Source organism: Crocodylus porosus, unplaced genomic scaffold (assembly GCF_001723895.1).
Source record: "Crocodylus porosus isolate Cpor-Errol unplaced genomic scaffold, CroPor_comp1, whole genome shotgun sequence".
NCBI classification, from domain to species: Eukaryota; Metazoa; Chordata; order Crocodylia; family Crocodylidae; genus Crocodylus; species Crocodylus porosus.
Window position 1 is genome coordinate 20992537 of NW_017728915.1, and position 26808 is coordinate 21019344.

At 43.4% G+C, this 26808-nt stretch overlaps 1 protein-coding gene across 5 annotated transcripts; it reads right to left on the reverse strand.

Annotated features, from left to right (window-relative positions):
* Positions 1 to 14146: 14146 nt before the first annotated feature.
* On the reverse strand, positions 14147 to 26543 carry CUNH19orf12 (chromosome unknown C19orf12 homolog). Of its 5 annotated transcripts, XM_019535801.1 has the most exons (5): positions 26451 to 26543; positions 24474 to 24545; positions 19007 to 19044; positions 18468 to 18643; positions 14147 to 15584 (listed from the first exon to the last, which is right to left on the reverse strand). In XM_019535801.1, exons 4-5 carry the CDS (start codon positions 18625 to 18627, stop codon positions 15319 to 15321), a joined length of 426 nt encoding a protein of 141 aa, XP_019391346.1. In that variant the 5' UTR covers positions 18628 to 18643; positions 19007 to 19044; positions 24474 to 24545; positions 26451 to 26543; the 3' UTR covers positions 14147 to 15318. The 5 variants fall into 5 exon arrangements, with proteins under 5 accessions (XP_019391346.1, XP_019391345.1, XP_019391347.1 ...); XM_019535800.1 differs by lacking the exon at positions 19007 to 19044; XM_019535802.1 differs by lacking the exons at positions 18468 to 18643; positions 19007 to 19044.
* Between the last annotated feature and the right edge of the window lie 265 nt (positions 26544 to 26808).

Consider the following 26808-nt stretch of genomic DNA (forward strand, 5'->3'; position numbering starts at 1 on the left):
TGCAGCAATCACAGTGCTAATCCTGAGCACAGCATACAGCTAGATGTCCAAATCTCACAATCAGACTACTGCTTGAGTATCCAACAGGGATCTGGTACGGGTAGCATGCCATCTCACAACTCTACCCCAATGCAGAGCTGATGGTCCATTCAATTTGGGATTTTTTTAACATACTGGAAACTAGGAAGGTAAACACAGCTCAGAGGGACTTAGTCTACAGAGCCTTAGATGGGTCAACTGCCTTTTTTGATCCACGGTGCATATGAGGTAGCAGCAGTGCAGATCCAACAAGCAGTTCTTTGCTCTTAGCATAGACAGGCTCTTAATCCACAGTGACTCATGATTAACCCTTGGCATCCCTTTCCTCAGGCACCATACAGGCCACTCTTGCATTATACTTTTCCAAGGTGAAGACTAGGGCAAGATTTCCAAAATTAAACAGCCTGCCTGAAATGAAACCATACTGCATTCAGCCAGCAACTAGAAAGCAGCCACTGTTGGCAGCCTGGTTTCTGGGGGATGAAGCACAGTGGGACAGACTCACAATTGAGTTAGTGCAGCTTTGCTCCATTCACCATCATGAAGCCATCACCAGTACAGAGTATGTCCTTTGTGGCAGAAAGGCTCAACAGCCTTCCTTCCACAAAAGCTGGGATTGGCAGAAGGGGCACAGCTGGGTGTTACCTGCACCCACTGGCTACAGTTGGCAGACACTATAAATTAGAGTAGGTCCAGGATCTTGTAGGCAGTGGAGAATGTTTTGCCCTTCAGGTGCAAGAGCCCTGAACCTTGTCCGCTGCTTAATCTCCCACATCCCAAGTAGCCTAACTGCAGGAGGACATCAGTAAAACAGGGCTTGCCAGGGCAGGTTCAGCAATGGCATTAGATGCACTCACTTGAGGCCAATCAAGGTTGCAGCTTCTATGTATTAATTAGGTTGTGAAAAGAGCATGCAAGGCACCATTGGTCCAGACTGCTCAACCACTCCTAATTTATTTGGAGGCTTCCAAAGAACTCCTGTTTTCATTCTTCCATAGGAGCCATGCAACCAGAATGGCCAAGTTGGATCTTGCTCCATACATGACACAACAGCCTGGCAGAGACCACATCTCGGGCATGGTGGATGAAATTGCAAGTCTTTCCAGTTTGCATGGGTTTTTTTTTAAAGAAGCTGTCTGTTTCACAATGCAGATGGTTACCAACTAGGAGCAACACCGTATAACAAATTGAAATGGGAAGTTAAAAGAATGAGACATCCAGTAGAAACTGCTAGGAGAAAACATTATTACACTGAAGAACTGCCATTCACATTGAAGCCTGCAGTAGCTGTGGGTGCTTGGGTCCTCTTACAGTCAGACCACGGTTAGCTGTAGTTGAGCCTTTTGAGCAGGTCGTCCTCGTGAGCTAATTTAAGCACTGCTTCAGACAAGTGCAAGCAGTTCCTCTTCACTTTCCAGTCCAGTCACCACGATGGTGATCCTTTTTCTCATAAGAATTAAGATTTTCCATGTAACAGTCATTTCTGGGAGAGGGCAAAACAGGACTGAATGGCAGCCTTTGTTTGGTAGACTGCTACAATAAAGAGCCTTCTCCTGGACTGACTGCTTGTGAATAAACTGTTTACTGTATAGTACAGTAGTTATTCATTTGCCTGCTAAGGAACATTTTGTAACTTTGGGGAAGGGACTAGCTCTCATGAAGGCAGCCTGTTTTTGATCTTGTTTTTTTTTTTTTTTTGAAGAGAAAAACAGATGTTTGCCCCTGTTACTCTAGCTGTTTCATCACACCTTGTGTTTCACATTTATATTTTTATCCTAAAAACAATTGCAAAATATTTCAGTGAGAAAACAAGATCTGAAAAGAGATAATGGCAGTTCAGGGCCTCTCTCCTGACTCAGCGAAACAAGGAAGAAACACAAATCCCTGTTACCAGAAGGATTTCAAGCAAAGTAAAACAAATGCTCTCATGTCTGCTGCTTTATATATCATGCATTTGCCTTTAGCTGCAGGGAGGCCTGAATGCAAAAGTGCTTTCCTACTTTCAAACGTTTTTATGATTTCAGAATTACTTTCTGTTCCCAAGACCTTTCAGATATCCCACAAGCACACCAGAGAGAGACCGTTCTCCTGGAGGTATTGCAGCCGTACGAGCTGTAAAGACTGCAGCAGTGTTAGTTGTAATGATACAGCTCCCTCCCAGGTATACAGCCTATGGGTACATTATTCATGCTGCAACACTATCTGAGTCACAAGCGTTTCAAAGTCCCTGTCCCGAGGTGCGAGTCATTCAGCAGCAAATTCCAGACAGACGTCTCCAAGGCCCACCTCCCTCTGTGGCAAACGAGGTTTAAGCCAGTTCAAAACAACGAATAAAGCTCACATGGGCTTTGGGACCCAAGAAGCCATTTGCATGTGTGGCTTTGTCTGAACGAGACCAGTTTCTGAAAGGGTTGACCAGTGCCGTTCTGCTGGTTGTAGCAGGAACCTGCTAGGCCAGCCCCAGCTGAGACCATTTGAAGCAGGTCATGCCAGCGCTTATTAGTTGTGGTCACTCTTGCTTCCACCAGTGCTCCCGCATTGCTGCTACCTACTAAGTCACAGGGAGGAGCCTCCCAGAAAACAGCCCAGGGTACAGCATGCACAGCCTTCCTCTCTTCAAGACTAACAAAACCTACCTGCTGCCCTGGCCTAGTCCTGAAGTCACAGCTGCCTTTACTTATCACAACATTACAGTGGAGGGAGGAAAGCAGCTGGGCCTCATTAACCCCAGTTAGGGGCTGTTCTTTGCCTGTACCCATCTCAGTTCAGTTTATACAACAGATACTGGCCGATGTCTTGCAAGAGGAACCCAAAGCGCCCATTCTCTCAGCTCTGCTGCTTTGACGGTGCTCATTCTGTGACTAAAAGGGAGACTTCTTTCTGCAGGGTCGCTGTGCTGGCTCTGGATTCGTGAAGCTACACCATTAATGTTAATCTGGCTCCAACGGTGCCATGTGATCACTTTGAGCAAACACTTGCTACTGCTCAGAGACCCACTGGAGTCCACGGGACATCACACGGGGCAGTCCAACTGCAAAACCAGGAGATGTTAAAAGCTGAAAATATTAAATCAAGAGTGGTTTCCAAACAGGAAAGTTCTTTTCATGGGTGTTAACACTGTTAAGTGTACAAGCATATTTCTTTCACAAGATAAACCAGAGATTTCAAATAGGAATCCCGAGTGTTAAAAACATTCTGATCTGTTGTGGATTTTCTGAGTTTTTTGCAACAGAAGAATTGCACTATTAATTTTCACTTGTTGTTTTGACTGCAGAAAAGTAAGAGCTGGCATTTTCTGGGCGGTGTTATGAGTCCAAAAAAAATTGAGAATCACTGGCTTAAAAGGGCCTGCTTTCCTAGTTTGGCTGTTTCCTTCATCCAAGAGTTTTTCATTACCCTGTGTCACCACCAGTTGGAATAATATATCAAGAGAGAGGTAAAAAGCAACAGAGGCAGCACAGGCAATTCTACAAATACAACACAGCTTGTTAAAGCCCCTACAGAATAGGATTCGGAAGCTACACAGAAATTCCCTACATTGTCACAAGGTGCCCAATTCTTCCACAAAATCAGCCTGTTTAGTGTCCCTCAGATTGGAATTCCAAAACCATAGCTCTCTTTTGGAAATCCAAGGGGTAGTCAGTGTGTCAGCCTGAATACCCCCACCTCTTCTCCCACTGGTGACATGTAGAGGGTGTACACGGACGCGTGTGCATCCCCTAAGTATGGCAGTGCACTCCCTGCAAAATGGTGCTGCCAACATTGTTGGCAGTGCCTTGTACTCACTCCCTCCTCCCCCTCCCATTGACACTGCCGGTGGCATCTGCAGGTGGTCCACGATCACCACTGGCCGCCACCCCGCTGCTGGCGGGTCCCCTCAGCCTCCAGGGGCACGTGGCATTCACGTCCTCTCCAATATTCAAGCTCTCTCTTTTCCCACCATTTTGAATCTCTTTGCCTCTTGTGCTTAGAGGCTGTATTTGCCTGGAAACCAGGCCTGCACAACTCTTCTCATGGGCATGCATGCTGGAATATGGAAATATCTTAATGACCTAAATGGCAGAAAGTGTCAGGCTTACATGTGAACAAGCTTTGCATTGCAAACACTCATGTGAGCTAAAGGTTTGCTACAATTTATGGAGGAATGAGAGTATAGCTGGGTTAGATAAAACAGCACTGCATATATTTACTAGCTTTCATATAATGTAAGGAGAGGTTAAGATGCTGATTTACTCAAAGAAAATATGGAGGATAAACTAATGATGACATGACCAAAGCAGCATCTTACTTAACATAAACTTTTCCTTTTGCTGGAAAAGTTCAGACTAACAAACTGATGCCATTTCCATGTCATTTCTTTTGTGTTTAGCCTTTAGTCATCTGAACTTTGTTGTGCTGAACATTGCTGATTTGGATTCAGAGGGCATGGAAACCTCATGGTGGAACTCAAAGACATTGGGAAGAATACTTTCTTTTATGCTGATTTTGCAATACAACTACAGTATATTATATAAGGTTCTCAGCTGGCTGAGAAAGAGGCCAGTTTTTCCAGTGGTTTGTTTAATTACTCATTTGTACAACGGAAAACTTGCAGGGAGGAAGGTTTCCTTCCCAAGGCAGCACAGCAGGCACAAAGGCAGTGGGTGGGTCATCCTCAATTGCAGGAAAGACTTTTCCCACATCATGGGGAGGGAACATTCTCATGTTCAGGCCAGTGTACACGTCGCACTTCCCACACAGTAGCACGCATGTTATAACAGCAAAGAGGTGCCATATATGCAATATGCACACCCTGGTGGCATGCAGACTAGAAAAAGAAGTGGAGTTTGTGGATACTGAAGTTTCAGGAATTGGTTGGACTGAAGCAGACTTTAGTGAGGCAGTGAAAAAGCATGCAGATACTCCCCTGCTGTGTCAGTATAACGTGTTTACATAGCATGGCTCTGTCTCCTATAGTGCCTAGATCACGAAGGAGCTAATGAGCCTCCGGCTGCCCTGAGACTCATCTGTTCTGATTAGGTACTACAGGCTCATGCTTTCAGCTCCAGAGGGTGGATCTTACCTCTGCTGACTCACCTACAGGTCCTCCTGTTATAGCAGCATTGCATCAAAGAATAAGTCCTGACCCTGTCCATCTGTTGGGATGAGAGATGGTTGTGGGTACACACTGCATGGAAACTGGGCTGTTATAAAAAGCTGGAAGTCAGATTTGCTTTGTGCCATTTCACATAAATACCTGAGGTTTTAAAAAATGTGCCATACCCAAAAGAAATGTGTCAGCTTTGAAGCTGGTTCAAGCACCCTCATAGGGCGACCACAAGCAGCCAGTGGTGGGTTAATTCCTTTCCTGATTTCTATCTAAAGACGCAGTCCAATTTTGTTTTATTACCAGAACAAGATTGTAAAGCTAAAATTATACATAATAGAAATACACACTTACCTTCCTCCCCGGGCTGCTTTGAGGATTAATTAGTTAATATCAGCACAGCACTTTGAAGATGTAAAGCACTACAAGAGTGATCATTATTATCCCTGTTACTATTTATTAGGAACACTATAATGTAAAGGCTAATCTTCACCCTCTTCTCACAGGGGATGTGCTGCCACCATTGTCACCATTCAGAGTCCCACAGGGAGTGGGCCAGAGACATGAAAGGCTCAAATCAGGATTAGGCATGGAGGCACCACAGGCTTGCACAGAGCCTAACTTCAAAGGGGGAAAAGAGCCTCAAATACAAATGGGTGATTCACCACTACTTTGAAACAAACAAGTGGTATTTAGCTACCCAGAGAAAATGGCCTGGAGGAAGGGAAAAAGAAAGTAAACTCCTTTTATGGGATTGACTATGGAACCACCAGAAATAGATCAAAAGACATGCTACTTCACTGCCCCAGCACCACGCAGTCAGCTACACCACTGGAAGCCATCTATACCCATTTTGCACTGATGTAAGTGGCTAGACAACGTGCACATCAGTGAAGGACCATGCCCCCCAGGGGAGATGCAGACCGTGGGAGCAAATCCTTATCATGGCTCTATTCCCTCTGGAGGGGGCAAATCTTTGTCTGATTAAATTTTGAAGGACTGTAACTAGATGTGAAGGTGAGGGAAACAAGCTTAGGGCATCCTCCTGATTTTTGGCCTTGAGAGTAGAATAATTCGGAGAAAGGGAGATAGGGAAAGGCTGGCTGGAACAGATGTAGGCATGTTCTTCCCCCGTCCATGCACCCAACTCCCAATGAGATGAAATGCTGAAGAAGGGGTTGAAAGCAATCCCATGGCCTTTCAAACATAACTATAGGTTGACTTTTAACACATTCAGCTCAGGGGAAAGGAAAACTGTGTCAGAATATAACACAAGTTTGAATATAAACGAAAAATACCTGCTGGCCAACCTGCTTCTCTGAAGACATAATTTTAAGAAGAATCACGCTGCAGGCCGAGCGCCCCTTTGCATGCGGCTGCAGCATCTCTTCAGCTCTGGTGAACACTCACTCCTGAGCGCAGCGGTATCGGGCACCTCGGGTCCGCCTGCGACAAGCTTCACTTCCTGTATCCCTGCCGTAAGCAACCTCTTTCAAGCTGTACACATTCATTGGGCTGATTCAGACCAAACTGGGCAATCTCCCTTTTCATTTGCCACAGCAGGGTTTCCCCCTGCAGTTTCTTCTTCGTGTAGCACAAGGATTTCCGTGAAACATGGCACAGCTGAGACGAAAATATAAACCCCTCAGAGGTTTGCTTTATTAAGTCAGCTTTGAGCCAAAAGTACAAAGGGGATTCACTGCACCTTCTATTATTTGATACAACAGTCAAAGCCATGTGAGACTGTCCTCAGAATATACGTATTCGTATTCTGAAGCATTATGTTCAGATTTTACCCCAACTGATAATTGCTCACTGAGATTGTGAAGGAAAAAAGGGTTACCAGGAAGGGCATTCACAGATTCCTGAAGACTGAGTGTATAGAGCCCATGTTAACTAAAATCAAAATCCTGTTTAAGACCCAATATATTCTGTCTCAGGAAGCAGCAAACAACCAGGCTTTGCAGGTAGTTGAACTTTTAAGTTCCTTAGCAATCATTCTGAACTTCTGCTAATATTTATAAGTCTTCCTTGCTCTGACACTTGATTGTAGGATCGGAAGGAGATCACACACAATAACAGTAATACCTACTTGAGATGCAGCACTTCTCACAAGTAGCACTCAGAGATCAAAAGCGACTGGCCCAAAATTATCAAGCAAACTGATAGTATGACAGGGACTAAGCCCAGGTCTAGACTCCTATCTTAGGCCATACCATTTCCCTGGACAAAGCCCAGAATGTAAGGAGAGTGATCCTTGTTGAAATGCCTGAAGGCAGACAGAAACCACCCCATTCATTCAGGAATAATCAACCACATTGAGATGCTCCCAAACAATACAAGTATGCCTTTACTGAATTTTTCAATACTTTTATTTTTATATTAGCATAAACACTTCCCTTCAAGCATCTCGGTTCTGGTGAACATCTGAGTCATCAAGCAAATCTAGAATGCCTGTGTTTTTGTGGACTCTGGAATAAATGTATCTATCTTCTCATGTTCTTGCAGAATTTGCAAATCATACTTAAATGAGAAGTATTAGCCCAGACTTACTGCAATTACTTGACAAATGTTTGGTTTCTGGCTCATAGCTTAAAAAATGCATTGATTTCTGTGATCTCTAGAAAGGTAAAGCTGAAAACTCACGTTCTAATTAGGGGCTAGTAGCTTTAGTTCACAGCAATGCAAAGACATTTGTGTAAAAAAAAAACCCACCCCTACCAAGCTGAAAGTCTGCTGTTGAATTCAAGTTGAGTTATGCACCAAATGAGCACGCAGTTTTATTCCTAAACAGTGTCAACGTCCCTAACAAGCTACTACTGTCACCAGGAGAGCATCCTGGTGACAGAAAAATAAACCGTCCTTACTACAGCAAGAGCCAGGAATGGCACACCGGGCAGGCAGGGAAAGTGGGGTGTGAAATGCATTCAACCATTTACAGAATCACCTGCTGTAAGAGATGCTGGACACCTGTGGGATGGTGGACCTACAAAGGCACTTCAACTGCTTCTCCTAAGCATCCCAGTGCCTGGAACTAACCCTTACCACTGGAAAAGCAAAGGTGCTTCATCAGCCTGCTCCAAGCCAATTAACTCCTTTGGCAAAGATCCTCATTGATAGACAGTAGCTGGAGAAGGTTGAACACTTTGCATACCTCGGCAGCCATCTCTCAAAGAAAGCCACCATCGACAAGGAGATCTAGCATAGGATTCAATGTGCCAGCTCTGCCTCTGGAAGTCTGTAACCCTAGCTCCTCTCTATGACTGTGAAGCTTGAGTGAACTACAGGAACCACCAGAAAATCCTGGGATGGCTTCACCAGCACTGCCTCTGGATGATCTTGGACATAAAGTGGGAGGATTGTTGCACAAATGCCAGTGTCCCACCAGCGCTAACGCCACCAGCATGGAAGCATTGATTATTCAACATCAGCATTGTGTGTGCATGTCTGATGCATGTATACCAAAACAACTGCTATACTCCCAACTCAGCCAGGGACAAAGGACATGTGAGGGCCAGAAGAAATGTTTCAAGGACATCCTCAAGGCAAACATTAAGAAGTGTATCATTGACACTACAAACTGGGGAAAAAAAGCCCAGGACAGGGCTACATGTTGACATCTTGTGAGAGAAGATACATCTTACTTTGAGGAAAACCATCTCACCCTGGAGGCAGAAAAGCGACAGAAATGGAAGGAAAGTGAACAAGACTGAGAAATCTGCAGTTCAGCTCTCCCTTTAACTACTTGTGGCATCTGCCAGGGAGACTGCGGCTCTAGCATCAACCTTCTGAGCCATTGATGGACTCATCTTCACACCCTTACTTGACCCATGGGAGCGATTATCCATGACCATGAGGGATTGCTGCCACCACCCAATAGTCTGGCACTAGTTGCACTAAGAAGGATCCCTACATCAGAAGAGGAGCTGGTACAGTACCTTGCAGTCATTGGTCAATCAAGCTTTCTTTCTGGAGAACTAGGCATTTGATATGAAACCCAGGTGAGCAAATGTAACAGTTTCCACTACAACTTAATGTGCTAGAGTGTGGGCAATGCAATGCTGATCATACTGTGCCCTTCAAGAACTCCTTCCGAATGACCGCACCTATAACCAGTAACTACCAGCTCTCAACCCTCCATGGAGTAGCTGAGCATTGTCATCCCCATTTTATAAAGACCCTCGCAGTAAGTTCTTGCTGTGTCAGCTTCTTTAAACACTTTACCCAGAGCTACTACAAAAATCCTCCTCTGCAGCCTCCTGCTGTTTAAAGGACTTCACAGACACAGGCTACATGGGAGAACGAGTCAGGCAGCCGCAGCTCATAGGAAATATCACCATGGGCTCATCTCATGAAGTCACATAAGCACCTATACACATGCAGCAAAGTTGCTCCAACATTACAGCACGTCAGAGCAGACTTGACTAATTAAGTCTGCTGGAGCACAGTAATTAGTGCACTCCAGCAGATTCCGGTGTCTTGTGTATTAGTGTCCCCATGCTGAAAACCGAGCTTAGTTAAAGTGCCCCTGCCACCATTTTTCAGAGCAGGGACACTGACTTACGAGACGTACCAGGCACTTTAATTAGAAAGCTCCCCTAATTAAAGCACCCCTCCCTCCCAGAGCACATGTATATGCCCTAGACTAGAGGAAAAAATGCAGTGGGAGGACAAAACAGCCTTCCCACCCCAATGGCAGCAGAAATGAGACAAAGGGGGGGGGGGTTATCAGCCATTTTCCTCACCCTTGATGTTAGTCTTGGCCATTCTCCATTCTAATACGGTAGCAGTGAGCACTGACATGACCACAGACATCTGGGCCACTAATACCCAAAGTCTGCTATTTACTTGTGAAGGAATATGTCAAATGTTAGAGCACAGGACCAAGAGCCAGGATTTCTGGGTTTCCAGTTCTATCACTAACTGTGTAACCAAGGGTAAGTCGCATAAACTGTCCATGCTTTAGTTTTCATCTAACAATGTGGAGATAACCGAAAAGATGTGCATTTCATCAGAAGCCTCATAAACTCCATGAGTTCTCTGTTTTTAAAATGCACCCCTATTTTACACAGATACTTAGATGCAAGTGGGTGGAGTCTGGTGGTAACAAATGCTCAAATTTCACTGAAAGCATTTTTAATTGTCAAAGAAACACTAGGGGGGCGGGTGGGAAGCATCGTAACTAGGCAGAATGATACGTCACCGTGCGTGTGGCTGCACTTGACTTAGTCGTTTCTCTGAAATGATTTTGGAAATCAAAGTCACTAAATAAATGATGACAAGGGCTATCCTCCAAAGCCTTGAAGAGCCTTCCAAAGCTCAGCTCTCTGCCCCACATTATTATTCAACATTCATAAGAAATTATTGGGACAGCTGGTGAGGCAACACTGGCTTAACTGCCAGCAGCACAGAGCTCAACCCCCAGCTGTGTACCTCCTTTATCTTACCTGGCATTTAGCCAAATGCAGCACCAGAAGCAGCTAGTTAACACTGAACCAGGCCAAAGGGAAGCAGTGCTCATTAGCAGAGAGGAAGCTTTTGGGGGGAAAAAAAAATGTACCTCCCCTATAACGTTCCCTGCTACCCAGGGTATGTGCCCTCAGGTTGTACCTGTTTGATGGGTCCAAAAGGACTCCAGGGCTTCAGTGCTATCGGATGCCCAAGCACACATCAGCAACACAAACAATTCCAGCTTTCATCTGTGGCTAGCCAAGAGATTACTTCCCATCCACTACAGCGTAATCCTGGCTGGAAGATTCAGGAGTCTGGAGGATTACTCCATGTACTTGCAGGTGTCTGGTTTTGATAATTGCAGTTCACCTAGAGGAACGAAGCTACAAAGTCTAGAAAGGCTCCAACTGGTACAAAATGTTGCTGCTCACTTGCTTAGCAACCCAGGTACCACGCAGGCATCACCCGAGCAGTCTGCATTCTGCACTGGCTCTAGACTCAACCCAGTTCAGGGTTCCTGTCCCATTATTCAAATTCTTGCAACGGACTGGACTGAGCAGCACATGAGATCACCTCACCAGCTGTAAGCACGACCTCTCTCACCTTCCCTGTGCCACTGGTGCAGTAACACTGTTGATCAATAGGGGGGAGACAAGAGAACTTTCACAGCTAGCAAAGTAGCTCCTCTGCCAGAAATAGCAATAATCATGGAGCATGCTGCTTTCAGAACTAAATCCAAAATCCGTATTTTTTAGATACAAACACAGACAAGCAAGCAAGCAAGCACAAAAGCTACCCTGTAATCAGGTGATTTTGCTTGCAGTCTGGAAAAGAAGAAAGAGACTATATTGTTAGTTCTATTTTTATGTTTCAGGAGGTATTTACATAATTGCAGTGATGGGAGCTTATGCAGACACATGCAAACTCTCTCCTACCCAGATTTCTTGACTGGCGATGCACAGTGGTTCTGGCAGGGGTTTTAAATGGTTTGCCTACCTTGCAATGTGCCCAGGCACTAACTTTTCCTAACAGAGGTAAGGAAAATAACATTTCCTTACCTCTGCCTATGTCTCTTGGTAAAAATGCTAACTGTGAAGATCTGAACCACACTGAACAAAGGCCATTCTACATGAGCAGTTTAATCAGAATCAATCTGCAACACAATCTGTAGCCATTGTGAATAATCAATGATCATTAACAGAGTTAAAAATATTCTCAATTTTCTGTTTTGCCTACAAGTATTTCTTGTTCACCTTGGTTCATTTTAGATTTAGGAGGACTAAGGTAAATGTGGGGGGAAAAAAGTCTTGCTTTACAAACTGTCAGCAGCTTAAGTCTCATTTCATAGTCCAAGTTGTCCATCTTCAAGACATCATAATGGTCAATAATTTATTTTCTTATCATCATTATTAATGCACACGTTTCACACTCATTTTTATGTGGCTCATATGCAAACATCACCATGAAACAACTTCACCAGGACAGAGCTAGATGCAAGTCAGTACTGAATTAATATTTCTTGTCTAACAGAAACTCACAGAAGTCTAGCAGTTTCGTGAACTAATAGCAACAAAAATCAGTTGCACTGAAGTTTCCTGGGTCAAGCATTCAAAAGCTAGGAGTGGTGGTCACATGAGAAGGCAGTAATGGTGAGTCATACACTATATTCAGATTTAAGAAAATCTTTCCCCACTAGATGGCATCTCACAATTACTAATCTAGGCTGGAATTCACCCTTTAACAGCCACCCAAGATATTTTCTCCCTTTTGTAATATAACACTTTCCCATCATGTTTGCTTTCCATTTTTAAACTAGACAGCTTAAAAAAAAACACAGAGGGGAATAAAAAAAAAAGATAATTTTAGCTAAAAATACACCATCTGCCAGTGAAAATCTAGCTTGATTCTGTCACATCCACAACCAAACCAGGTTAATAACCAGCATTGGAGCAGATGGTTTCTTTGTATAAATATGTGCATCTCCCTGCAGTGACTCTTCTTCAGCTGGTTCCTGAAACTGCTGGCACTGCTTTACCTCGTTTCCTAGGTGACGACTCTGTCTTACGCTCAGCCTGGACATTATGCAGCTGGAATGGATTTCAGAAGATGCCATCTCCTGCCCGTGGCTGTTTCCAATACCAACAAGGGATGTGGTGGTGGACAGGCATCTCTGCACCAAAGAACAACAACAGATGGATGTTAATAAATTCTCTTACAACTGCCCTTTTTGGTCAGATGATCACATTTACTGAAGAGTTCTTCTGAAACCCCCCAAGCCCCCGGACAAGACCAAGTAACAAACATAGTTGTGAGCTCAAGGCCGCAGCTTGTAGGTAGAAGAACAAAGGAAAGAAATATGCTCTTTCTGCATCATGCAGTGAGGTTTGGCTAGCAGGAATCGGGATATAGACATTAAAATGCAGCTACTTTGACAAGTGGCTAGATAAACAGCTATGTGAGGCACCAGCCTTATTTTCTTTCTCAATGATTTAATACCCAGTGTTCCTAGTTCACAAGGAGAAAGATTTTTTTTCCTAACTACCAACCTTGTAAACTCAGTTTGGGCAAACCGCTTTTCTTGTGCGTCATTAGCCATTAGTAAGTTTACTCTGTAGCAAAGCAAACTTTGAACAAATCTGAGAAAAAGGCATCTTAACCATCAGGACAGAAGGAAATACAACCAGCTGCCCAGGGAAACTGTGTTAATCTCCTTCACTAGAGTTTTTCATGCCCAGGCTGGATAGGCAGTTTTCTGGGCTTGGGTAGAGGTAGTACCTCCTGGATTTGTACAAAATACAGGACAAGATGATCCATGAGGATTTATTTGCCCATCTCCAATTCTATGCTTCATTAACAAGTGCTTTGTAGGCCAAATTAAACTTCTGATTAGGGCCCTATTTTCTCCACCCTGAGTGACACCATACTGTGTCTTACAGATGGAGGTAATGAGAGTGACCTCTTTGCAAAGTGCTTTGAGGTCTACAGATGAACAGGACTATGTAAGAACAAAGTATAATTGCAAATGGACTAAGTCATCAACTTTTCTCATGTGGGCCATGTTACAACCAGATGTCAGCTATCTTTAAGCTGGTGCTGATTTTGGCCTCATTTGAATACATGATCCTGAGGTGGCAGGCTTTCTCCCTGCTATAAACTACCCAGTCGTCTCTGGTGACATCTCATTTAAGCGTTGTAATTATGAAGGCAATTTAAGTTATATTGTTCTAGATCTTGCACATGTTGGATGCTAAGCTGTTTCTAAGACACAAAAGCATGCATGAATGTGCACAGGTAATTGTGCTTACCTGAAAAAAATCCTTTAAGATACTAACTGTATTGCATCTATTGTCAACTAAACTGCATATATGTAGACTCCTGCTTCGGTGTAATGCACTGGGACTAATCCAGTTCTGACTCAATTCAGTTCTGCTTGCCAATTTATTGGGCTGTATTACTTTTGAGGGAGGAATACAACACTCAGCCAAGCTCTCTCACTCTGGCAGGACAGGACGTGAACAAGGGCCTGCTAAGAGCATGCTGCATTTGTACAAATAAATCCAAAGCACAAAGTGGTAGTCAGCAAACTTTAATTAAAATCTATTCCCCAGAAACCTGACAAAAAGTCTTTATTCGTATTCTACTACTAGAAAAAGAACAGGATATAAACACAGTTTCACTTGTCTTGTAGGATTTTCAGACATAAAAAAGGCACCTTTATACAGCTTTGTATAATCCTACAGCTGTTTCATTGTTCATAGTGAAGAGAAGACAACAAACATGATTTCATCTGGAGTCTGCAACTTTAGGCTGGATGGGAAGACATCCCACACCACCATTATTCAGGAGGTAGTGGTTGATGTGGTAAAAATCTACCTTCTTGCTCAGATTTCAGTTTCCAGTTTCCACTTATTTGTTTTAAAAGAAGCACACACACACACACACACAAACAGGAGACTTTATAGGAGTGCAGGGGAACATTATTTTCTACAAGAAATCCATACATTACTGCTGGAGCATCAAGACAGGTCAGCTCCGTTAAAGAGTTCTTTTCAAACTTGTTGATTGTACTTCTACATCTTAAGAATATTTTAATGAAAGAGAGAGAAACAATTAACACCTACAGTTCAGATTTAACAAGTTTCCAGTCAGAGAAAGTTATTTTTACCCTACAAGGCAAGGTTGAGGTGCCAACCCCAATTCTAAGATGAAATAGGAGATGGTGAATCTTGCTGGGCACAATTTATCTACTCCCGCCAATAAAATCCAACCTGGCATTTGCCAGATTTCTAATACAGCTATAGGGAAACAGAAGATTCAAGAAGTATGATAAAGTTATGATGGGGACCAAACAAAGGCTCAGGAACATCACCAGAAAATCTCTTCATTCTTCCAAACAACCTTCACAGTATAAGTGCAGACAGTAGGCAAGACTTTTCAAAAAGCATCCAAATAGCTTTAGGACCCAAGTCCCATTTTTTCAAAAAATGGGAGTTAAGCCCCTGTACTGCTAAAATGCTTGTGAAAATTTTACCCATGGTCAATTACACAGTAAGTCAGTTTTAGGATAATGCAATAATCGAGTCTAATCTTTATATAAACCAAAATAATACTTAAACCTGTCTACTACACTTTCTAGACTTTACAGTTACCAGCAATAATTAGCAATTGCTAGGTTAAAGGATCACAGTTGTCTGAATAAAATTCTTTACAAAGGGAAGAAAAAAAAAACTCTCCAGAAAGGTTTATTCTCCATACTGTATTTCTGCATTTAGCTCTTTTGTGAGAAAATTTATTAGCACTCCTGCCAACTTCTGTTGGAGGGCACCGTTTGCCATTACCAGTACAGTCAATTCAACAACATCAGTCCAATCTAAATTCCTGACTATTGCAAAGGCTTCCTCATAGAGCTTTTGTTGTTCAGCAGGAGGCAGTTCCAGTAAAATCTGCGGGATTGGCTTGAACTGTCCACTTGTCATCCATGCTCCAAGCAAGCCACCAACCGCACCCCCTAGAAAACAAGTAAAGATGATTTAGAGCCCCAAATCTGAAGTGGCCATCTCCAAATTCTACTCATTCGGTTTCAATGATGCTACCATTTTAATTATCAATCAAATGTAGGTTGGTGTCCATAAGCACGTTTACTTTAATGTTTGTGTACAAGTCCAATTGAAAGCATCTAGAAAGGTCAATTCCAGTCAAACTACAGATCTCAAAACACGCCAACCCTAACTTAGAGCTGCAAGTTGGAGGTAAGTGGTCACCCCTGGGGGTACCTGTCTTTTCAGGATGAGCTGTATCTTTCAGTAAAGCCTGGCAAAGGAAAGTACAAAACAAACCACACAGTAACATTGGCTATCAATGTTAATGTACTTATCTACTATGACACACTGGTGCAAGTGCTGCTATGCACTGGAACCACTTGTCATGGTACAAGTTTCCCGGCTGTTATTTGGGGTGTTGTATTCTCCAAGCCTTGGTAAAGTCCTTGCAAAAAGAGACTTACAATAGGTCAAACAAAGCCACTGATTACAATCTGTACTGATTATGACATCGTGAGCCTATTGACTGTTAAATCAACACTTCCCCCAGGGGGAGGCAGAGCTACAGATTCTCCAGCAAGTTCTTATTTTGTACAAGGAGCTGTTCTGGCTCATTCTTAGATTACTGGGAGGATCTTGGGTAACTAGTAGGTGGTTATTAATGCTGCTTTGAAAAATGATCTCTTTCAAAAGAAGTTCTAATCCAAAATTGCAAAGTAATTCTCTTTGGTGCACAACACCAAGCTTGATGGTCCTGAATGAACTGCTTTCCCACACAGAAAAATCAGGAACATCTACACACATACAGCACAGGCCCAGAACCCAGTTCCTTGGCTTCCAGAATGCTTGCACCCAGGGACTATTCCTAAACTATAAGTTACACACCTCTGGAAAGCATATTTCAAAAGACAAACAAGTTCACAGAGCTACCAATTCTACCCGTGATATCAGTGAAACATCTGAAAGCCAAAGATGGTTGCATTCATCTGCATGAAACCTTTAGGAGAACATCAATATCTGATTTAGGGACACTTGATGCCAAAGTCACTAGAAATATTGACATGCAAGTTTCCAGCAGTTTGAGAAAGGAAGATCTTTTACATGACCATTTCTTTTCCCCAGTAACAAACCTACCAATTCAGAGGGACTCAGGCAAGTGTTCCAAGCCCTGGAAAGCATAATATGCTGCAGTTTCTCAGGGACATAATGAAGGATGAGTTTCCTTTTTGTATAGCTCATCGTGAGAAATATCTGTAACTCCTGCTAACCAATCTGTAGCACCAGCTTAATCCATGTACAGCAAAACTTCTACAGGTAAAGCACAATTAAAACACATTCCTGTACCCAAACTGAACACTTAAAACATCTAAGGCAGGCTTTAATGCAGTCAGAGGGTCACTTATTTCTGCCTTTGCTTTGCGTCAGATTTTAACTCAGTCATAGCTGCACATTAGACAGGGACTTAGTCTCCCTTTTATATGCTGCTCTTGTTCCATTACCTGGTGGACAACCAGACAATATACCTTTTTATTTATCACTCCAACTGTTTAATTGCCTAAAACTATTCTCAGCCATTTTATGGAAGCAGATGGCAAGTTACGCCATTTTCTCTTGTTCTTCCTTGCCAGACTTAATGTTATAAGTGATTTACACGTGCCCAGATTCACCTAATTTCTCATGGTGGCTAGCATTAAAAAAAATACAAAGACAAATCTCCCCTGCCAGTAATCCAATGCAGTGTCATTTTGAATTTCCTACTGTTTTGCTTGTTGGATGCTTATTTTGCAATACCACATTTCCCCAATCCTGCTAAGCACTTAAGCATGTACACTATCTTTCTCCATAACAAGCATTCCTACTGAACTCTAGGGAAGGGCTTTAACACTCCTGGCCCAAATGTTCAAAGGTCTGAGGCCATCGGGACTTGAGTAAGCCAGCTTTACAATGGCAGAGGTCCATAAAATAAAGGCATTTAGTTGAGTTCTCTCCTATCAGTATCTCTCTCTGCTACTAAGCTCAGAGCTTTCATTTCATTTTCATTATGCAGACAAAAGATACAGAATACAGATACACACCCAACTGTGACAACAGGCACAGTGCATTTTTAAATACAACAAATTATCCTTCAGGGGACAGAAGGAATTGATTGTTTAGGAAGAATCTCCACTCCTCTGGTTAAGGTTAAACTGAAGCTATTTCTTCAGCATCACTTCATACCCAAGCAAAATAGAGTTCCCACAAGGAATAAAATGGAATTTCCAACCCCCTGTTCTCTGTGCTCTGAAGTTATAAAATGCTTGCTCCAAATGGGTCAATAACCTAGGACAGTTGTGCTCAACCTATAGCCTGTAGGATTAATCTAACCTACGGAGCTGTGTCATCCAGTTTATGGGACTTCCCAGAGGTCCAGAAATTTGGCAGTAGGGTAGCAGTGGCAGCCTTAACTTCTGCAAAAGAGTCCCAGAATCAGAGCAAACAGTGTTGCCACCACACCTCACCACAAAATTTCCAGCCCCGTGGGCTGGATTACATAGCTCTACGGGTTGGATGACACAGCCCTGTGTGCAGGTTTGTGCTGGCACATAGGGTCACACCACGGATCTAGGTTTACTCATTTTAAACAGAGTACCTGGTTAATTAGGAACCGTCAAAACCATTCCTTTCAAGAAGGCAACAGTAGTACATGCAATTGTATTTTTCAAATTGAAAATGAAATTGGCAAGTTTTCCATTATGAAACCCTGCTTCACCTTCCTTTTCAATCACATCATACACTGATTTGATAATTCCATCATCTCCAGGTCTTGTCATTCCAGCACTCAGTTCAACGAAGCCACAGCAAACTACATTTACCTACAGCTATTCCAGGTGGACCGCCTACCAAGCCCCCCAAAAAAGCTGTTGCACCCGCTAGCAGCGCTCCTCGCCCAGATTGCTTGATTGCAGCCTTCATTTTCTTCTCCTCAGAGACATGGCACAAGAGTTGCATCATATCTTTAATGCTGACTGGCATCTTGGCTAGTAGGATCCTGGAAACATAAGTTCATAAGTCAAGTCTGGAAGACAGTAAATAGGTATCAGACCTCTGACACCAAATGCTTCCACTGTTCAGGTACCTAATTGGGGGAGGGCAGAAAACAGTGTTTAGCCACTCACTCAGAACAAGAAAGATTTGGAAATCAGAGCAGCATTTCTTCTTTCAGAAGGCAAGATAACAGTTTGACAGGCAACTAGCCGTTTAACCAAGCAGCAAGTGAAACCCCAATCAGAGGTTTGGTGTGTTTACAAAACTATGTATGTCCAAATTTAAAGAAAAAACCTGAGGACAAATAATCACAGCAAGGAAAGATTTTTAAAGTGATCCCTCTATTTCATGGTCTGTTGCCTTTTACCTTAAGCAGTTGCCATATTGTGTCAGTGCTGTACATGGCTACAGGGCCAAGAAGAAACAAGTAGTGCCTATTCTTACACAACTATAAGATTGTATCTGACAAGTCCTCCCTAGTATTTCCTCCTTCTCCTCTCTTGTATTGTGAACATTTTCACTAACTCAAATGTTTAAACCTAGCTTTCTCTTATTTTTTCATATGCTTAAGTTCCTTGATGCCCAATCGTGAAAGGAACTGTCAGCCGGCAGCTCTTGCTAACCTCAGTAGGAGCTGGGTGTACTTTGCACTGATGTAACACCAGCCCCTGATGTGACGGTACCATGACACATTGTGGAAGCAAATGGATTGCATCTGCACTGCACCTTTTCCCAAAGGAAAGCTACAGCAAAGCTGATGGATCAGGCTCATTGTGTGCCCCTTCCACATTAGGTGGAACCAGTAAGGCAACTTTGAATATAGGTGTAGCTATACTTCCATTACAGTACGGCACATTTTCATTTGTTTTGAGATTGGCAGTTATGATGATTTATGCCAAATCATTCTGTTCTGAGGGTGCCTCGTGCTGGGACTGATGAAAAATTTTAGCAAACAGTTAAGTAATTTCTAAAATTGAAATTATAGATGAATATTCGGCCTATCAAATTTTTACAGCCTTTTCACCAAGATACTGCAACATCACTGTAAACCAAAAAAAAAATCTCCCAAAACCTGCTAATGGGTCACTATGCCGTCAGGAATACATTTTTTGCAATTCATATTTGGTTGGCTTACAAGCCTTCAAATATCCTGATCTGCACATCTTCAGCAGAGAATCAGCTAAACTCTGAAGTTATAAAACATATTACCCCAGAACAGGAGGGCAAACATTTGAACTTGTGGTAGACAACATTCAAGACAGAGTCAATTCAAAAGGCACAAAATAAAGATGATTCTTGTCCTTCACGTCTTGTCTTTTGTTTAACCTTATATATAAAACCCCAAAGGATCTGGTGTTAGAAGGTGAAACTTCTGCTTTTTTGAAAAGCTATAATTTTACAAAGAACCACCACCCCTTCCCCGTGTAACAGAGGACAGAAGGGCATGTCTACACCACTTTGAAGACACCCCCAAGGGTGCCTTCCACAATGTGTTCCACCTGCTCTGCACATTTCCAGCATTCAAGAGGTTACTCCTGCTAACATTCACAAGCATGCTGGAGACAGATCTGAAGAGCAGCAGGGCAGATGTACCCTTGAGTGGTAAAGCCACATGCTCAAAATTACAAAATACCAAAATTAAGATTTCAGAGAACAGCTTCATTTGGTTCCCCAGTGTGTGTGTATTATAACCCTAAGTATGGCTTGATGGCTAGAAAATGATATTTAAAGATTTGCTATTAGGAACTGGCTTGTAGGTAAATACTGCATTGGTAGTACTGCAATGGTCCAGGGGAATGGCAAGGGTTAACTAGTTTCTAAAAGTCAGTTTGTGGCAAAGTTTCATGCTTACAGCCTTTGAGGCAGACACTGTTTGAACCTAGCACACAAGCAGGTGCATACATCTGGGGAAATTGAAAACATGAGACAGTGTTCCAGACCAAGATAAGGAACCTGAAGAATTGACATCAGATCACAGGGACCAGCTGCAAAGCCCTTCAGCTTTCCAATTTTTTGGGGGGATGCCCAAAGTAAGACACTGGCAAATGACTGAATTAAGATACAAATGCATGATGCCTTTGTGGAGGCTGGCAACACAGAATGTGGACAGTATGATGACCACGGGGAAACCAATCAATGATACCTGGAAATGAAGAATTGTCAGGAGAAAAATAATACAAAAGGAGGGATTTTCAGAGCAGCGGGGGGATCCTGAAGCCACCATGGGCAGAGGGTGCACCACCGATCTGTCTCACCCACCCTTTGGTGGGGTGGGGAGGGCGGGGTAGACATCGATCCTTGACCTCCAAGACAGCTGACATTCATGGAAAGAACCGTTCGCCAGGTAGTCCTTGCATACTGGCCAGGTGCACCAGTGTCCTTCTAAATCCTGGGGACTGGTAGACAAGTAGGATGGAGGGGGAGGGCAGGTGTTATTTTGTTTGCTTTGCCTGCATTACTCTTATCTGCTATCACAGTGTATCAGTAAAATTCCCCTATTATCAAATGAAGGTGCCATGGTCGGTCTAAAGGTTGGGTCTCCCTGGAACAAGGTATCAGAACTGGGTTGTAAATCCAGTGCCAGTAAGGCCTAGGGTTGCACACGGAGCAAGCAGGAGAAAAAGTACTGAGTTACAGCTCATTAAGCAAGAACCATCCATTTTGTGTACTAAATGAGATGGGGGTCTTGCAGAAAAATAATATGTAGGCATGTTCACATGCACCAAGCCTGAACTAAAGCTGCACATTAATGTTGGCATTTCTTAACTTAGTGTTTCACACTGAAACCTTTAAAGTGTTCTGTTAACAGAGCATGTCAATTCATTCATGACTTAAGTTAAATGAATGTGCACTTGGTTAATTCCTTGCTGCAACTTTCCTGTATGGAAAAGCTGTTTGGGTGCAGCAGTAGAAGTAACCACTGCTGGAGAGAATCTCTCAGCTGACACTTCAGAATTTGGAAGTGAAAGCTTTTTTTGCATCAAAATGGAAGATTCTCCCAACCACCGTTGGGACTTTATCGATCAGGGCAAGTGATTATGCAGATTGCTAAATCTAGGCTCTTCCTTGTGGTCTAATGATTGTTCATTGTTCCATTCGTTAATTGTTTACTGATAATTTGGTGGTCACAGAGGATGACTATATGACAGTAACAGCCATTTATATCAGGGTCATGATTTTAAAATATATAAGTATGTTGCCGAAGGCAGGGTCATACAGACATAATAAAACCAGAGCTGGGAATCTCTTGGAGTCCTGTTTTTCTATTCTTTTTACAATCAGATTTTAATGGAAAGATTCCCTCTTGTTATTCTAATATATATACGTAATGACTTCATAGAAAGCTGCTGTCACTTGTCTGGAGAGTCTATCCAGATGTCCGTGTCCATTATTTCAATGGCCACCATAGTAAAGCTGGCTACTGGTTGAGTAGTTGTGTAGACTGTTTTATTGCTGGGATATTTAGTCTGAAATTTAGAGTTCCCTGTAACAGCCCCTGAATACTGTATGCTCTCTGAATTTGAGTATTGTCACCATGTTTACTGCATGCTGTTGGCCTGTGATAGGAACCTGAAGGGCATTTTTTGAAAACTGGTCTTGCATTAGCTGTAGAAGCAGGGTTGTTTTTGTCTCTTGTGAGAGGAATCTCAGCTTCTGCTGCTGAAAAAGGTCTGTCTTCTTAGTCAGCAGATCTATTTTCTCTCAGCTGAATGTAGCTGTTGAGAAATCAGGGTTAGTGTTTTTCAGCTACGTAGGGCAAAGCGGAAGAGAATCTTTGACGTAAACTCACTGTTTGGTAGGGAGTCAGCACAGAATGATGCTCTGATCTGATGTTCAGGCAGCCTCTGCTGGGAGGTACAAGAACCGCTGTGTTTAATAATCAGTTGGAGATGTCCATCTCTATGACTCTTTAATATGAGTTGCTCAAATCTGGAGGCCGTATGTATCTGTTCTGCTCAAAAGCAGTGTCCTCGAGCATGCTGCACTGCACAGAGCAGATTGCCTCCTAACCCGGCAGTTGTGTATCCTGCGCTTTACCAGAAGAAGCAGCGCATTACTTCAACCCAGCTCTGCAGTGTCTGTATAGACTGGGTGTTTCAGTGAATAGATTGGGTGCTTCAGTGAGGCATTTTGGTGCTTTTAGCTGAAGCTGAGGTGATCAACTATTAGATAAAAGCACCAAAGAAGCTCCACTAAAGTGCCTGATCTATACAGACATCAGGGTACAACTAAGGCACTGCCTTTTCTGGGCACATGCTAGGCTCAGTGCAGAAACATGCCGAGTTTCAAGTAAAGCACGGCTTTTTTGTTTTTTTTAACATCTGCAAGCAGCCAGTATGTCTTGAGGTTCAGCTGAAGTCTGCCTATGGGGAGAAAGCAGGCATTGAACTCAGCAGGTACCCAGGCTCTAATCCAGATCATATCCCTAATTCTCAGGCTGAGATTACACAGCAAAAATTAGAAATCCTCTGGTAATCTTATGGATTTAAAGTGGAAATAGGGTCCTCATTCCTCAGTCTTGAATCTTTATGCAGATAAGAAATGCATGGTAAAAGAAACAGTTCAGCTTATAGCCTCTTGCCTGTATCCGGATGTCATCTCTGTTAGCTAAATCATAAATTGTGGCAGGGACTTGCTGTTGACGAATTTCTGGAAAAAAGCGTCATCTTTAAATAACATGCTTACCTACACAAAGGAGCCCCCTAAGAAGCCCTTACCTGTGCTCTGTTAGTTTGATGGAAATTGTTTCATCTGCACCTTTGAAAGTCTCACTTTCACCCCTTCATGTAGACGTTTTATTTGTGAGCAAGGTTTATTGATTTAATCATTTGCATCAGGAAACCTTATTCACAATTAATTTTAATCTCATTTTGAATTTGTACCTTTTATTGCTATAAACAGAAGTTCATTACTGGTTGGCATAACCATTAAAATGTGATAATTTGAAACTAAATATCTCTTATATTAAATTGGATACAGTACTTTTTGAAACCAGGAAAATTTATAGTACCTATTTACACCTTAGTATATAGCTTTAAACAATTTTGTAGCTCAACATATATTTACTCAGACCCTTGATTTTTACATTTTATATCACGCACTATCTTTCAGTATAATAGTGCTTGTTTTCTATAATTTCTTTACTCAAATGTGTCAAGCTGTGGAATTATTGGAATTTAATAAAAGTAGCAAAAAATAGCCTTGCAACACTGTTTTTTGTTAGCAAAAAGGCACTGCTGAAAGCTTGCAAAGAAGATTTTTTTTCCAAATATCTAGGTTGGTCTAATAAAAGATTTCAGATTTACCCAAAGAAACTTGTCCACCTAAGTCATTAGACCAACGTGGCTACAACCTATACCACTGCTAATAAAAAGCATCCAATACATTTACTTAAGTTTATCAAAGCATGTTTTGCATCTAAATCTAACTGATTTGTTAAACAAAAGGAACAGTAACATTAGTCAGCTTGGATTGCTTCTAGTAACAGCTGGGTAGATTTCAAAGATATTTAGATGCCTTAAGATATGGACTGGGATTTTCCAAAGCATCTAGCTCCCATTAAAAAAAAAAACCCAAATAGAACTGAAATAATTGAGAACTAGTTACAAATTTCACACCTGAAAATTGTACTTACCTGCACCCTGAAGTGCCTAAATACTTTTGAAATTTTGACACATGTCCTTTAGGTATTTGTGAGAGGCAAGGACATCTTTTACGGGAGCAACTGTGTAGTCAGGATGAAATTAGACAAGCTTTCAAATGCAAGATCTCTTTTTACGAGAAGCAGGGCACACCACAGCACACTTCAGGTGATTAGAGTTAATATAGCTTACCTTTTCCACCAGCTTTTTATTCAGAAGTTAGAAGCTTCTCTACTTTTTCATCTCCCAATCAGTTCCTCAAATCTTGAATGCGTGAGTCCAAAAGAAAAAAAGAAAGAGAAACACTATTTGCAGCACTGCACCTGAACTGAAACTAAAAGAAATTAAGACAACAGCTTTTCTGTTTGGCGGAAAGAGAAAACCACTGGCATTTGAATACATGCTAATACTAGCACTTGCTGTATTGCACAAACTGGAGGAAAAAGGCAAATACTTAAATACAGTGCATAATATTGTGATTTTTACAAGATTTCCACTGACCTCAAAAAGTAAAGTTTTTTTTCTTTTGATTCTCAGTATCATGAAAGAGATTATGAGTAGACTTTAGCTCATTAACATCTGAGAAGACCTTATTGATGCTATGCTCATTTATTTATGTGATTTCAAGAGAATTGTAAACTGAGGACTGAGCGTTGGTTTGTCCATTTCATAGTTGATTTTTAAAATAAAACTACATTGAAACTATGAAACACATGAATTGTATTTTACAAAACAATTGACTTTCCCCCATCCTACTTAGGAGGCCAGATTGCTGTACCGCTGAAAGGCTGGTGCCAGTCACCTGCCTACAGTTCTACAGAACAGATACACTGCTCCTGGCTCCACCGCCATGAAGCCCGTGAGGCCCGATATCTTCATCTCCTTGCCAAGGCTAGCATCAAGCCAGGAGGTCGGATGCCACGACTTTTAGTTCTGCTTTCAGTTTGGCCACCTGACCTTGGTTACACCATTTCACCCATTTGACAAACTGAAACTGAAAATGGCTGCTTCTTTTTAGATGGACAGGGCACTGTCAGTAACCCAGCAATGTGACCACCTCATTCCCGCACCCAGTCACTCCCACCGCTCCTCCTACCTATATCAAATTTAAGACAATTCGCCTCTGTTTCACAGCTCCATGCAACTGGATTACCAGTTTCAATGCCCCCTTCCTTTATTTCTCCTAGATGTCCCCCTGTCCTTGTTGCAGTCTCCCTTCCAAAGCACAGTCTGGCCTACGTGTTCCTCTCTTCCTTGAAACCCCCGCCCGCCCGAAGACTTGCAGCTTTCACAGGGCCCACAACCATCCAGTCAATGGTGCCATTTCACTTCAATTACAAACCTGACTGGCAAATCATGTCCTCAATACAGACACTGGATTTATGACACATTACAACCTGCCTGGCATCTGATTCACCATCTGACATCTGCCAGACCTGACCTCCTACGTTTTTCTTTTGTCTACCCCTCCCTTCCTTTTCTGCCCTTTGCATTCCTAATTTCCAGCTATTAGTTTTTGCTCAGACAGCCGTTTTCTACCTTGAATCACTACTCTGTACCGTCTCCCCTGCTCACCCTTGGCCTCTCTTTCCCCTGCTCCTGCCCGCCCCTTTGCGGCTTCACCTTTTGTCTTTCCAGCCCCTACTCGTTCCCCCGGCACCCTGCCATGCTTTCAGCCTCTCTCATGCCTCGGCGTCTCAGACCAGCAGAGACCCCCCGTGCCTGAAGCGCTAACGCGGAGCCAGAGCTCCCCCCCAGCTGCTCAGGTGGGCTAATAAAAGACATCACACCTACCCAACCAGCCTTGCCTGCGGATGTCCTTAGACCAACCACAAACCTGACTGACCGCACTGGTATCTCCTTCTTTGCCGTCTTTCCCCCAAGATAAGGGCTGAGAGTTATTTCCAGTAGGGAAAAGGGTTTTGTGGTGGCTTCCATGCCCTAGGCATAATGGGAAGGGTGGCGGCCTGCCCACAAACCCGGCGGTGCGGTGGCCAAGGGACGCATCCCCGGGCGAGGCAGGCGGCCGGGCCAGGCTCGGGGGGGAGGGGCCCGCCAGGCTGCTCCGGCAGCCGCTTCAGCCTGGCGCGGAGCCGGCAGGGGGCCGGGCCGGGGCAGCGGGCCCCGGGGCTGCTCCCCGTGCGCGGGGACCCCGGGCAGGCCTCCTACCTGGGATGGCGGCGCTGCGAGCGCGGGTGGAGGAGCGGAGCCGGCACAAGCACAGGCCCCGCCCGGGGAGGCGGCTCCAGCTGCTGCGGTGCGCCCCCGCCCCCGCCCCGGGACGGCAGGATGCGGCCCCCGCCACCTCGCTCCGGACCAGTGCAAAGTCCGAGTGCACTCGGCTTCGTTTTTTTATTGCGGGGGGGGGGGTCTGTAACAAAATTGGGCTGCCCATCAGATGCCACCGGCGCCCCCTCCCCGCGTTATGAATGTCAAATCTTGCAGGGGGCTCTCGGCTCTTACGGGGGCTCAGCCCCTCCTGGGCGGCCGCTCTACTGAGCGGGGTTACGGCGTGTGAGGTGCTGAA

Excerpts from the sequence above, each read along its gene's own strand:
- CUNH19orf12 (XM_019535800.1), bottom strand. The coding sequence starts at position 18,627 with ATGCCAGTCAGCATTAAAGATATGATGCAACTCTTGTGCCATGTCTCT. Across the intron at positions 15,585-18,467 it reads TCCACCTGGAATAGCTGTAG|GGGGTGCGGTTGGTGGCTTG; the intron begins GTAAATGTAGTT and ends CTTGTTTTCTAG.